Source organism: Ornithorhynchus anatinus, chromosome 6, assembly GCF_004115215.2.
Source record: "Ornithorhynchus anatinus isolate Pmale09 chromosome 6, mOrnAna1.pri.v4, whole genome shotgun sequence".
In the NCBI taxonomy this organism is placed as follows: Eukaryota; Metazoa; Chordata; class Mammalia; order Monotremata; family Ornithorhynchidae; genus Ornithorhynchus; species Ornithorhynchus anatinus.
Window position 1 is genome coordinate 42,143,074 of NC_041733.1, and position 14,807 is coordinate 42,157,880.

The following is a 14,807-nucleotide window of genomic DNA, read 5'->3' on the forward strand; positions in this document are numbered from 1 at the left end:
AGCCTCAAACACCCTCGCCTCAACCTCGCCGCAACGAAGACTAAAACGCTACAATTGGATTACCGAGGATTACCCCACACCGTTGCCCTCTCTGCCGATCGCTCATCTCCTCACGGGGCTCGACCCCGCCTACCTTCCACAGCGAAGCAGCCCCTGTCCCCCGCCCTCCCTCCCCCGCCGGCACCGGATTTGAATTACCTTCCTCCAACTCATCCATGCTCCCAATCTTCCTGGCTCCGTCGATGGTGTAGATGTAACGCACTCCCTGAGGCAGATTGATGTTGTCGGACAGAGACCGGGTCAGGTCGGCCAGCAAGGCATCGAAGCTGCGGAAACGGTCGGAGGACACGGCGTACACAATCCCCTTGAAGTAGCGGTCGCCGTTGCGGTAGAAACGCACTTTCTTGGCTTTCTTCTCGTTGCTCAGCGCCTGCAAGGTCCTGGTCCGGTAGAAGCTACAGTGGGCACTGTGTGTGGGGCTGGGCAGCCCATTCAGACGGGATCCTCGCATGTTTCTGGATGTCTTATCTCGTTCGTCAAAGTGTCCAAAATCAAGTTCCATATTTTGGTGGACCTCAGAGACCTGAGACGGGTGAAGGGGGAGAAGGGGAGGGTGGGGAGGAAGAATTTCAGATATTAGCCAGCGCCAGAGCCCAGATCTCTAGGGAGATGTCGTTAGCCGGTGCCTCTTATGCACGGGGCCCGTCACGTGCCCCATCTGCTGCCCGCCCTTCATCGGGGTGAAAAAATCGATCATCCTAGCGAAGCAGGAGGTGGGGCTGGGGGCTTCTGGTCGGGTGCCTGGGAGGGGCCCGAAAAGGATTTTTCGATAGCTCACCTCCCCGCTCTGCACCGTAAATTGCCACTTCGGGCCAAGCCCATTCAAACTGGGGGCTGTTTATTTTTTAAAAAAGCCAAAAAATAAAACAAAAAAACCCCTACACCGACCACCCACACACGTTCATTTTCCTTCCCACCCCACAAAAGACAAAATGGCCATGACTAAATCATCCTGTCCCACCGGACAGAATAGAAGGCTGTCATGCTAAGAAACTATCTCAGGGTTGCGATGTGTCCAGGGTGAACCGACCCAACTGAATTTGGTGGCAGGAACCTCACACCGACCCCCTGATTGGGATGCTCTCAACGAGCCTTTGTGAAGCTCTTCCCGCCCCGCCTCCCCTCAACCCCCAAACATAATCCACCAGTTTCCTCGTATTTGCAAGAAATAAAGGATTTTAGCGATCAGACATCCGACGGGCAATGAACTGCCCCGGGGGACTTGGACCCAAGGTGAAATGCAAGCATCTTTTTGTCTCTTCCCTTTGTACGTCCGGCCTCATCTCTTAACGAGAGGATTTCACTGCCAGACTGGTCCCTAGCCGGGCTCTGAGCAATTCACTGCCGCACACCAGTACACCTTTCATTGTTCTATGCTGCGCTGAGCACGCTCCGGAGGGAGGGCACATGCCAGCGGTGTGAGATAAATCCTCAACTAGCCTGCCACGCTGCCCTTCAGCTGAAATCAAACATTCGAGGGGGGTCATTTTTCCTTCCCCTTTCAATGGGGCTGAGCTAGGAAGGAAAAATGAGAGAAGTAGGAGAAGGCAAGGCACTTCTCAGCCAAACTATTGACATGCAAGACACATACGGGCAGGGCACCCAATGCAGAAACCAGCTCGGATCCCCCCGAGCCTGACGATCAGGTGAAAGACCAGGCGGGGCTGCAGGCCAGAGTGTGGCAGCAAATGAAAGCGGCACAGTCGTCTCCAACTGGTCACCCCTTTCCTCTGGATGCGGCATTTTGGGCCACTGTCACCGACCCCGCATCAGCTTCAGCATTGTCTCTCATCCCCCCATCCCGCAGAACCCCTCCTTCCTCAAAGCCCAGCTGCACTCGTTTCCCCAGAAACATCGGCTCGGTCGTTTGGAAAAACTCTACAGTGTACGACCCACACACGGACCTTGAAAACTCACTCTCCGGATGAAATTCCAGGTCGAGGTTTGGGAAAAATCCTACTGGAACAAAAGCAGAAGAAAGGAAAGGGGGAGAGAGAAAGAGAGAGAGAGAAAGAGGGAGAGAGAGGGAGAAGATAGAGAGGCAGACAGACAGACAGACAGAGAAAAACAAATTTCCCTTGTCTTTCCGTTGACATCTGTTACTTTCTGCCTGCGAATCACTCCAAAGCCCCGACTCACCGGTTTCTGCTGGTTGGGTGGAGATGCTGAGAGAAAGAAATGTAATCTCCCCTTTGCCTTTGTTGTCTGAGCTCCAAGCAAGAAATTCCTGCCAGGGTGGGGAGACGGCTTCTAGGTCCTAGTGCCTCGTCCAGCTTCTCCCCGATAACTCCAATTGGCAGGGGCGGGAGGGAAAAAAAAATCACTGAGCCGATAGCCGGGCTAGAGGGAGACAGGCGTGCTCTCTGTGGCTACACTAATAAAGAGAAGGGGACAGCTAAAATAACAGGAGACGGAAGAGCACAGCAGTGATTTTTTACTCGGGCAAATCTGGGATGCTATGAGGAGAAATGGGCTGGGCTCTTTTTGGGATTGGAAATTCCACACTGGGGGCCAGCACATTGATCTCATCGGCCCAGGGGGACAGACCGGGGCCAGACAAGCTCAGCTTCAGAAAAATCTGTGGTTTGTTTCATATCGCCTGAGTGATGGAGTGGGGGCGGGGGAGAGGATGGGGGCAGCTTCCCCCCATGGAGACTGTCAGATGCATGAGGTGCAATCGATTTTGATTCTGAAACCGAGGGCAGTGGAAAGGGATATGGGGGTAGGGTTGCTGACTGCTGGATATGTTTTTGTGTATTTTACAAGTGGTATGAATAAAACTGACTGATCTTCAAACTTTTTTACAGACAGATCAAAGGGGGCGGCAAGCAGGTGCGGAGGTGAAGGCCAAAGCCACAGCAAACTCCCCTTGTAATCATCATCCTCAGGAGTTGGCCACCCTGGACGGAGATCGTGGGAGGGGAAGAGCCAAGGAGAAGGTGCTGCAGAGTTGGGGGTAGGGAGACAAATTTGGAGATGGAGAGAGAATCGAAGAGAGCTCCTCACCTTGGGTGAGGAGTTTGTTATCGGTCTATGTATCCTTCGCACTTGGGATATGAGTGTAAGTCACAGTCCAGAGACATTAGCATTTCAGGCTCCTATGAATTGCAGGTTTATCCTCAAAAATAGGGTCACCTGCCATCAAATGGCCCAGTTGGCACTGACTGTGGTAATAGCTGAGTGGAAAGGTCAAAGACAAACCAAGTCAAGGAAATCAATCTCTCCAGATGGGGCCTGAGCGAAGCCCAGGAAAGACGGTGAGGAACTCCCAGGCCCAAGGCAGGCGTAAACCGGCCCCCAGGGAGAGTCTTCTCTTTAAGCTCATCTCTAGACTGTAAGCTCGCAGTGGGCAGGGAATGTATCTGTTTACTGTTTTACTGTACTCTCTCAAGCGCTTAGGACAGTGCTTTACACAGAGTAAGCACTCAATAATTACAATTGAATGAATGAGTGAATGAGAACAAGCAGAGAAGCAAGACCCGAGCCACCCAAACACTAAAACATCCAACAGGGGTGACCATTCGTTCAGTTCTATACCAGGCATTCTGGTTTTCAGCTCGTCTCTTCCTTGTCCAGTTTAGATAGAGCACCGGGAACCTGCATTTATGCCCAATATTTTTTCAACACCAAGATGCCCTCACCTTCAGCTCCTCCTGCCGAGTGCCAGGGCTCCGTGCTAAGTGCTGGGGTGGATACAGGCAAATCAGGTTGGACACAGTCCCTGTCCCACGTGGGGCTCACAGTCTCACTCCCCATTTTACAGATGAGTAACTGAGACCCAGGGAAGTTAAGTAACTTGCCCAAGGTCACACAGCAGACAAGGGGCAGAGGCGGGATTAGAAACCATGACCTTCTGAATCCCGGGCCTGTGCTCTATCCTCTACGCCGTGTTGTGTTCATAGGATCCTGAGAAGGGGACAGAATCCAGTAGCTTTGGAAGGGAAAAGAGAGACGGGAGGAGAGGAGATAGAAGTCCCGTAAAGAAACGTTCTTTTTTGGGGTAGACTTTGGCAAAATGTTCCATATGCCATTGTCATCACACTGCACGTGTGGCAATATGCATATACCATCACTTGTGTCCAGTTGCCCACCTCTCCGCTCCTGTGTTCATGTTGCAGAACACTAGTGGGGGGACTCCGGGTGCCAGGCCGACAGTGGCCGTTTTGAATTTACCCTCCCCTGAGTCTCACAGCATCTCTGTCCGCATCTTTTTTTGTTTTACTATTTCCCACGTCTGTAATTTATTTTAATTCCCGTCTCCCCCGTAGACTGTAAGTTCTTTGTGGGCAGGGATCGATCGCATCTACCAACTCTATCATATTGTCCTCTCCCACGTGCTTAATAATAATAATGCTGGTGTTTGTTAAGCGCTTACTATGTGCAGAGCACTGTTCTAAGCGCTGAGGTACATACAGGGTAATCAAGTTGTCCCACGTGAGGCTCACAGTTAATCCCCATTTTACAGATGAGGGAACTTAGGCCCAGAGAAGTTAAGTGACTTGCCCACAGTCACACAGCTGACAAGTGGCGGAGCCAAGATTCGAACCCATGACCTCCGACTCCCAAGCTCGGGCTCTTTCCACTGAGCCACCTTACTTCCTGTAACTCTGCCCCTACTTCCACTCAGCAGCATCACACATCTCCCTCTGCCCACTGCTGCCCCCAATTATTCCAGACCTTTAAGTCCCTCCGGTCATGCCGCGGATCCCCTTAACTCCCCTGTCTCGCCCCTGAAGTTCTCGCAAACTGCATTACTGACAAAATCTCTTTCCCGCCTTGGCTCTCGGGCCCCTGATCTGATTGTCTCAGAGCCTGGGGCTTGGCACATAGTAGGTTTTTAACAAATACCACAGTACGTAAAATCAAAGCCATTGGTTGTGAGTTCTGTAAAGTTCCCCTTCACCTCCCCAGTGCCCTCCCTCCACTACATCCACTCTCTTCCCCTTCCCAGCCATTTCTCCCGATCTCCTGTCTGCTCTCCCTCTACCTATACTTCTAAGCCCATCTCTACCTCCTTCTAAAACGCCTTGCTCCCACTTCCTCCCTCATCATCAACTTCCACTCTTTACTCTCCGACAACTTCACTCCCAGGGCTTCACATATGCTCAAGTTTACTCATGCTAAACAAGACTTCTCTTGATCTCAAGGCACCATCCAGCCATCATCCCATTTTCCTGCTCCTTTTTCTGCCCAAACCCCGGAACTGGTTGTAAGCATCTACTGCTTCTGCTTCCTCTCTTCAAGCTCCCTGCTTGACCCACTCTGGTTTCTCCATTCTTCACTCTCCCGAAACTGCACTCTCCAATGACCCCCTCGGGAAATCCAGTGGTCCTTCCTTCTTTCTAATTCTCCTAGCTGCCTTTGATACACAGGACCCCTGGTAGTGTCAAAGTTCTTCTCTAAGGGGATAATAATAATTCTTCTAGTGATGTTATCTAATCTGAATCTCACCAACAGAGTTCTCACCTAATTTTTTTCCTACCTTTCCCAGTCTCTTCCTAGCTCCTCTTCTGCCACTCACCCTCTAACTGTTGGTTTCTCTCAGTCTGCTCTCACTTTACATTCGCTCCCTTGGGGATCTCATCCTCTCCTAAGGCTTCAGCCACCGCCTCTTCAAGGAGAACTCCCAAATCAATCTCACTAGCCCGACCTCCCTCCCCATCTATAATCTCGTCTTTCCATTTGTCTGCAAGATATCACCATATGGATTTCCCAAGGGCACCTCTGGTTTAATAGGTCACAACTGAACTCATCTTTCCTCCATATAGCCTTCCCATCACAATTGACAACACTGCTTTCCTTCCTATTTCTAAAACCCACCAGAATTTTCCTCAATTCCCTCTGGTCTTTCCACTTTCACATGTGGTCTGTTGCTAAATCCTGCTCTGCTTTTCTTCCCCAACATTTCCTGGATCAACCCCTTCTTCTCCATCCAAAGGATCACCACCTGGTCCAGGAATTCATCAGGGGTTGACTAGACTAGTGTCTGTATCAGCTTCCTCTCTTGCCTCCTTGCCTCCAGTCTGCTGCTTGGATAATCTTTCTTCTGCACATGTCTCTCCTCGCCTCAAAAACCTATTATGGTAGCCCAAACACCTCTGCATCATACAGAAATTCCTTATCACTGACCTGAAGGCACTCGACCAGCTTTCTCCCTCTTACTTAACCACTCTCTTCTCCTACCATATCCCAGCTTGCACTTTCTGTTCCTCCACCTTCTCCCAATACCTCATTTTCGATTCTCAATTCTCCCACTTCTGACCCCTTCCTTCTCCCTGGTACGTCTTGCCCTTCACCCCTCCTTCAGGTCACGATACTCTCCGACATCAAAATCTTTTCAAAAACCTACCTCCTCCAGGATTAGCTGTAGCAAGGTGAAGTGGATAGAGCACAGGAGTCAGAAGGTCGTGAGTCCTAAACCCAGCTCTGCCACATGTCTGCTGGGAGACCTTGGGCAAGTCATTTCACTTCTCTGTGCCTCAGTTCCCTCATCTATAAATAAAATGGGGATTAAGACTGTGAGTCCCACATGGGACAGGGACTGTATCCAACCCCATTTTTTCATATCCACCCCAGCGCTTAATACAGTGTCTGGAACATAGTAAGAACTTGACAAATACCACAATTTTTTTTTCTTTGGCAGCCTCATCCTCGCAAACAAAACCGCCCCACGTTTACTTTGGCACCTACTACCTTCCCATTGCACCATTTTCTACGTATATTTTCACACTCAACTAGTTGGGCACTTTTACCTTCTATTTGAAAATTATTTCATGTCTGCCTCCCCTGCTAGACCTCAAGTGCCTTGCTGGTCAAATCACATTTATTCATTCTCCCGTATTCTGGCCAGGAGTAGAGTGCTCTGCATACTGCTCAATCAGCTGGTCAATAAATTCTATTTATAGAACACTTAACTCCATGTAAGACCATTTACTCATGTGTGACTAGAGTTGTCAAGCAATGGAAGAACAACAAAACTGAACCCCGAGGCACACTCTGCTAAGTTCTTGAGAGGATACTGTAGAGCTGGCAGACAAAATAATAACTGTGGCACTTGTTGAGCATTTACTATCTGCAAAGCACTGGGGCAGATACAAGGTAATCAGGTTGGACACGGTCCCTGTCCCACGTGGGGCTCACAATCTTAAACCCCATTTTTACAGACGACGTAACTGAAGCACAGAGAAGTAAAGTGACTTGCCCAAGATCACACAGAAGACATGTCGTGGAGCCAGGATTAGAACTCACGTCCTCGGACTCCCAGGCCCATGTTCTTTCCACGAGACCACGCTGCTTCCCATGATCCCTGCCTTCAAGGAACTTACCATCACATGGGGGGTTGAGAGAGACAGGCTCTAAGATAAATTACTGATAGGAGGAAGGAATAGAGGGTATAGACGTATTCTTAAGCGCTTAGGTGTTAAGGAAGTGATGGAGTAGCAGGAGTGGGGCATATAGGGTGGGGAGGTGGGTGACGGCCTCCTGGAGGAAACGGGATCCCAGAAGGACCTTGAAGATGGGAAGAGCAGTGGTCTGCTCGACGGGAAGGGGAAAGGAGCTCCAAGCAAAAGGGAGGATGCGAGCAAGGAATCAGCTGGGAGAGAGACAAGAGTAAGGCACAGGAAGCAGGTCGGCTTGAAAGGAGTGAAGAGGGTGAGCTGGGGTGTGGTGGGAGAGGAGTAAGGATAAATTGGGGTGGGAGGGCTGTTTGGGTATCTTAAAGGCTACGGTCAGGGATTTCTGACCTGATGTATAGAGGAATGGATACCTATTGGAGGATTTTGAGGAGTGGGAAATGTTTGCCAAACAAGTGGTTGATAAGCAAGGCCTGGTGGATAGAACAAGGGCCTGGAAGTCAGAAGGAGCTGGATTTTAATTCTGGCTCCATTTCTCATCTGCTGTATGACCTTGGATGAGTCACTTCACTTCCCAGTGCCTCAGTTCCCTCATTTGTAAAATGGAGATTAAGACCATGGGTGCCACGTGGGACAGGGATTGTGTCCAACCTCTTTAGCTTATATCTACACCAGCTCTTAGCACAATGCCTGGCACGTAGTAAGTGCCTAACAAATACCATAAGAAAAAGAAAAATTATCTGGATTGTGGACCAAAGTGTGGACTGGAGAGGGGAGAGACTGAAGGGAGGGAGGTCTGCCAAGAGGCTGATGCAGTTAATCTTGGTGGGAGATGACAAGTGTCTGGACCAGCATGGTGGGAGTGTGGATGAAAAAGAAATGGAGGATTCAGTTGATTAATTGTTTGGCCACCTTGCCTCCTACTGACCCACTTCTTTCCCACTACATGTTATTTACAAGTCCTCATTTCTAGTTTCCATTCAGGACTCAATTATCTCTTCCCAAATTGATGGAGAGAACATAGATAATTGAACTCTCAGTGAATCCCCAAATTCTCATCTTTCTTGCCCACTAAAAATAATCCAGAGTTGTAAATGAGTTGCAGAATTGGCAGGCTAGTTTCTCCTTTTTTTCCCCTCCCCTATCCAGCGCTGGATTAGGGCCAGAGAAAAAACTTTGTAGACCCCCATCCAAAATTAATCCCCTGAGTACAGTGAAATGACCAAAGACAGCCTAGCAGATGGGAAGAAGATGAGGGGTGGTTGGGGGAGAAGAAAGAAAGTAAAGAGCAGTAGTAGGTGGAAAATTCTAGGGTAATCTATGCCGGAATAATTATGACTAATAATTGCATTTGCCATGCTTCCCAAAGGCCTCTCCCAAGATTTGTGGTCCCAGCTCCCCAACTAAATTCATATTTCCCCACTCAAATGTGGGAAAAACAAAGAGTTCTTTTTACAACCAGAGTTGCCAGAAATTGCCTTCCCAAAGCCAGACCTTCATTCATTCATTCGATCTTATTTACTGAACGCTTACTGTGTGCAGAGCACTGTACTGAGCGCTTGAAAAGTACAATTCGGCAACAAATAGAAACAATCCCTCTGGATTCTGGTCCATAGTGTGACATGACTATGTCACACATCACCACTTTGAGGGAGTCTGTTGGATTTGGCCTGCATGTTTAGGGTTACTTCTGGTGAACCCTGACCTTCCAAATCACTCCAGTACCTTTGTGTTCCCCATCCAGGTTTGTGGGAAGCTGGTGCGGTGTCTGAGCTGTGGAATTCTTCGGCAGAACGTGCAGCAGGAGGAAGCCAAATGTTAAAAAGTGGCCATAAAAGTGTCCAGAAGCAAATCAGAAAGGGGAAAGAGACAGACCAACTGGAATCAGTAAAACTGGACCGTAGGCCTCTGTACATATGATGCTCTACAAATATGGGTAATCCAGGCCCCGTAGCCAACAGGCCCCAGACCAGTCCAGGAAGTAGCTATCGAACCCAACCATGCCTCCATCTTTCCTTTGCCACAGGCCTCGAGCTTGGCTGCCATCTTCCCCCTCGAAACAGGTCTGTGAAGGGATACATTTGTGAAGAAGGGAGAGATGCCGGGAAAAACTCTATTGGCCGAAAGGCAAGGAAACATGGTAACATGGGTGGTTACGGCAGGGAGGTGGGGAGGGAGAAGGAGTAGGAGGTGGGAGGTTGTTGCCGGGGGGGGGGGGGGAAGAGAAGGAGGATGAGGAGGAGGAATCAAGGTTTGTATCTTTGAAGAATTCAGTCTGTTCACCATTTTTAAATTAATAGAGTATGTGCAATTAAAAAGTCATACCCTTCAAGAATGCCTAATTCCCCCTCTTTCCACCCTATCACTGATTTTAGCCTCGTGTATATGTTTTTTAATTGTTTACTTACGTTTTTATCATTTAAGTATGTGCTCTCATTTGTCGGTGAATACAGCAGCGCGTGGCTTAGTGGAAAGAGCCCGGGCTGGGGAGTCAGAAGTCATGGGTTCTAATCCCTTCTCCGTCGCTTGTCAGCTGTGTGACCTTGGGCAAGTCACTTAATTTTTCTGTGCCTCAGTTACCTCATCTGTAAAATGGGGATGAAGACTGTGAGCCCTACTTGGGACAACCTGATGACCTTGTATCTACCCCAGTGCTTAGAACAGTGCTGGGCACAGAGTAAGAGCTTAACAAATACCAACACTATTATTATTATTATACATTGGACAGTTTGCATCCACCGTTTGATTCTCCTTTCAGATTGCAAGGTTCTCAAGGGAAGAAGCATTATCTGACTTCCACTCTACATTTCAAAGCATCTACTGCAGTAGCTTCTCAATAATTGTGATTGATGATTATGCAGTTAGAATTTTTCTGTATGCATAAAAGAATGTCCATATCTGCCCTACTGAACCTATCGTCTTTAACCTTTAGTAGGCAGCGTGGCCTATTGAAAGAGCACAGGATTGCGTTGTAATCCTGGTTCTTCCACTTACCTGCTGTGTGACTCTGGGTGAATCACTTAACCTCTCTGGGCCTTAGTATCCTCACCTGTAAAATGGGGATAAGATAGATTGCGAGCCCCGTTTGGGCATGGGACTGAGTCACATTTCATACCCTTGTTAGCTGTCAATCCGGTTAATTCATTCAATCTTATTTACTGAGTGCTTACTGTGTGCAGGTAATAAATGTCAGAATAATTATTAATAATTCTAATGGAAAAGAATCTCAAAGAAGTGTGGTATTCGTTAAGTACTTGCTAGGCGTCAAGCATTGTACTAAGTACCAGGGTAGACACAGGTTGGACACTGCCTGTCCCACAGGGAGCTCACTGTCTAAACGGGTGGGAGAACAAGTTATTTGATCACTATTTAACTGATGAGGAAACTGAGGCCCAGAGTAGTTAAGTGACTTGCCCAAGATCACCCGGCAGGCAAGCGGCAGAGACAGGATGAGATCCCAGGTCCTCCGACTTCCAGGTCCGTGCTCTTTCCACAAGGCCAAGTACTTACATACGACCATCAGTAACAGCTGGTTTTAGTACAGTTTTGGATGGAAGCAGAAGTGTGGACTAGCTAAGCTCTCAAAATCTTTCCCAACAATCGTTCAGCAGCGGAAGCCTTGCTGGGCTCATAACTCAGAAGGACCTGGGTTCTAATCCCAGATCCGCCACTTGTGTTCTGTGTGAGCTTGGGCAAGTCTCTGAGCCTCAGTTACCTCATCTGTAAAATGGGGATTAAGACCGTGAGCCCCTTGGGGGACAGGGACTGTGTCGAACCTGATTAACTTGTATCTACCCCAGTGCTTAGAACAGTGCTTAACAAGTACTATAATATATATATATTATATATTACGTGTGTCTATACATACACGGATTAAGATATGAGCCCCATCTGGGACAGGGACTGTGTCCAACCCAATCACCCTGCATCTCTCCCAGCACTTAGTACAGTCCCTGGCACATAGTAAGTGCTTAACAAATACCACAATCATTATTATTATTATTGTTATTGTTATCATTAATAAGAACCCTCACAGTTCCTTCTTCCTGGGCTTGAAGGCACTCAATCATCTCTCCCCCACCTACCTTACCTCACTGACTGAGGCTTTCTTGGCCCCCAAGGAAGATCGAGCCCGGAAGCAAGGGCTCGGGACAGGTTCCAGGCTGGTGGTTTTCCTCTCCATTCCCTATCTCTGGCTCTGGCCCCACAATTCCAGCTAAGCGTTAGGCATCCGGATTATAAGCTGGTGCTCTCGGGAAGGAACGTGGATCCAATGTCCCCCCATTTGGGCCTGGCAGAGGAGGGGCCGGCTGGAGGGGCGGGAAGAGAAATATCCGTCTCTGTGGAAGCCCGGGAGATTGAGAGTCAAACCACCCGCTCCGCAGATCCGAATTACTTCCAGCCCATCAGCGCCTTTTCCAAGGGCTTCGGTTTCCCAGCTGTTACCACTGGCTGGAAGGAGGCGGGCCAGCCGAATCACAATTATTCCTTCTATGTACGAGCAGACGGCTCCAAGCCTCTGCACAACAGCTGAGCTCAGCCTGAATCTGAACCCTAAGTGATGACTCTTTGCCTGCCAACAGGCTGTCTTCCCGTGGGCGGACCTGCTGGTCTGGGGATGGCCGGCGGGCGCCCGGCCTGTCCGAGTAGGAGCTGCTTTTGCTTTCTGAAGCAAGGCCCGGAGCCCGTCCAGGAGCAGCCCTTAAATCTGGGTTTTATCCGGCCTGTGCGGCGGAAGCAGGTTGTTCGTGCTAACCGTGATGGAGGGAAATGGCTCCTATCTTGCCCTCCCTCTTTATATCTGACAGACGATTACTTTCCTGCCTCTGATGCCTTATTGAAGGCCCACCTCCTCCAAGAGGCCTTCCCTGACTAAGCCCTCCTTTCCTCTTCTCCCACTCCCTCTGCGTTGCCCTAACTTGCTCCCTTTATTCATTTCCCCTCGCAGCCCCACAGCACTTATGTACATATCTGTAATTTATTTATTTCTCTTAATTTTTGTCTCCCTCTCTAGACTGGAAGCTCACTGTGGGCAAGGAATGTGTCTGTTATACTGTACTCTCCCAAACATTTAGTACAGTGCTCTGCACACAGTCAGTGCTCGATAAATATGATCGGTTGACGGACTACCTCCTCGTCTCAGCAACCGAGGGGTTTGAAAAATGCTTTACAGATCAACTGTCTCTCTTGGGGCCCCAGTGGAACGGGTGTTAGCTCCTCATTGTCAAGGAGACAGTCACGGGTTGGAAAATGGTGTGGCCGAGAAGCAGTGTCTCCTAATGGAAAGAGTCTGGGCCTAAGAGTCAGGGGACCTGGGTCCGAATCTTGGCTCAGCCAAATGCTTGCTGGGTGATCTTGGGCAAGTCACTTCACTTCTCTGTGCCTCAGTTCTCTTGTTCTCCCTCCTACTTAGACTGTGAGCCCCATTTGGGGAAGGGACTCTGTTCATCCTAACTTGTATCTACCCCAGTGCTTAGAACGGTGCCTGACAAATACTAAGTGCTTAACAAATACCATAAAGAGAGAGACTAGAAGGTAGTGGGGAAGGGACAGGCTGGCACGGCAATAGTGAGAGCTGTACAGAATAATGATGATGGTATTTGTTAAGTGCTTACTATGTGTCAAGCACTGCTCTAAGCACTGAGATAGATACAAGGTAATCAGGTTGGACACAGTCCTCGTCCCACATGGGGCTCACGGTCTTAATCCCCATTTTAGAGATGAGGTATTCAAGGACAAACAACGTCAATGAAGGCAGTGCTGTCGTGAGCTGCTGGGAGAAAAGAGCAGCGGTCTGAAGTGTCTGTCTCCAATCTGGAAATGGTGCCTTATTTTTTGTTCTCTAAAGCGCTCATTTTAAATAGAACAGGAGTCCCAGAAGTAAGGATACAAAATGCGACAGGCATCACCAGTGACCTCAGCGGTCTCCAATCAAAGACTGCAATTTTGAGTCCATGTTTTGGAAGGGGTGGTTTGTCACAGCTGAACCCTCAGCTCGTCCACGGAGAGGGTGCTACAGGCAAGGGGTCAGCAAACCGAGCATCAGATCCGTGGATGGATTCAGAACGCAACCAGAGGTACCAGCCTAGGAGCAGAAGGCTACACCGGGCCGACTGGATTGATCAGAATGCGATGCCCATCTCAAGCATTTCCCTTTTAGCATAAACAAATGCCTCAACAAGGAGAAAACAGATGCATTTTTAGCCATTCATCCGGTCCGAGGTGATTTCACTGAAGGCTTTAGAGAGCTGGCTGGTGTCTGGGCCTCAGAAAAAATTATCTTCAAATGGCAGTACCAGAGCCGTTTCTACTCTCAGTCGTCCCTCTCCTTCGTGCTGCTGTGGCAACAGGATGCAGAGGTGAAACTCGTCTATTACGGGGGAAAATCTCATCCCTGTGGACAACCAGCCTACGGGGGGGGGGGGGGGTTCTCCCCTCCTGGGGTCTCTCACCAAGAAGAATCTGAAGTCTAGGCATGTTTGTAAGGTATTTTCCCTTCCAACTCCCTCCTGCCTTTAGGTTACCCCCATTATAGGCAGCCAAAATGATTGGATAATAATAATAACAATGATGATTATGGCATTTGTTAAGCACTTACTATGTGCCAGGTACTATACTAAGCACTGATAATGGTGCTTGTTAAGTACTTCCTATCTGTCAAGAACCCATGACCTTCTAACTCCCAGACCTGAGCTCTAGCCACCACGCCATGTTGTGAAACTAGCAGACGGGTGGACATCTGGGGAGAAATGCCTCACCCTAATCATGTGACTCCCCTCTCAGGATGGCATCTGGAGAGTTTCCAATACTCTACCAGTCTCGACTTCGGGAGGGAGAGTCAAGCAGAGGCCTGTCCATTCCATTCATAGCTTGGCCAGTGGCTAGCGAGTGGAAGGCAATCTGCTACAAGTCAAAACTCACCTGGACTGCGCAGTGGCGGGGCACGGGAGAGAGTCGAGGGGGGAGACTCAACTTTACTGCGCGGGAGGAGGCAGTGGTAAACCACTTCTGTATTTTTACCAAGAAAACTCTGGATCGGAAATGGATCGGAAACCCCGACTGGATTTTCAAAGCAGCTCGGAAACGAAAATTCCCCAGTCAGGGAGCCCAAGAGGTGAATTCGTGTATTCATCCATAAGAAGGGCCGGTGAGGTTCCAGTTAAAACTCACAAATGTCAGGACCCCGAGTGGAAGTCAAAAGACCCCACATGCCTTGAGCTAAACAAGCAGAACAAGTTGCAGAGAGAAATTAATTGAAGGCACATGTTGCGAGGCCTTGCCAATGGCTTCTGGGCAATGTTTATTACTTAGGAAAGGAGAAGGAATTCCTTCCTGCAGAGCCAGTCCAAGTCAGCACTTCCTGAGAAGCAGCATGGCCTAGTGGCTAGAGCA

General features: G+C 49.1%; 1 protein-coding gene and 1 non-coding gene across 4 annotated transcripts in view; one reads left to right on the top strand and one right to left on the bottom strand.

Moving 5' to 3' along the window:
• The window catches only part of DCX (doublecortin), a 92,840-nt gene extending 90,464 nt beyond the window's left edge, over window positions 1-2,376 (bottom strand). For 2 of the 3 annotated variants that reach the window (XM_029067279.2, XM_029067277.2), the window contains exons 1-2: window positions 2,200-2,376; window positions 199-583 (exon numbers count right to left, since the gene is read on the bottom strand). In XM_029067279.2, coding sequence (XP_028923112.1) covers window positions 199-562 — 364 coding nt within the window. In that variant the 5' untranslated portion in view covers window positions 563-583; window positions 2,200-2,376. Of the gene's footprint in view, window positions 1-198; window positions 584-1,964; window positions 2,135-2,199 lie in introns of those variants that run through there. The other variant, XM_039912379.1, reaches the window with a different exon arrangement.
• Window positions 2,377-14,188: 11,812 nt separating this feature from the next.
• On the top strand, window positions 14,189-14,326 carry LOC114813092. Its single transcript, XR_003760703.1, has one exon. It is a non-coding gene; the product is annotated as a small nucleolar RNA SNORA7 (small nucleolar RNA).
• Window positions 14,327-14,807: the final 481 nt, after the last annotated feature.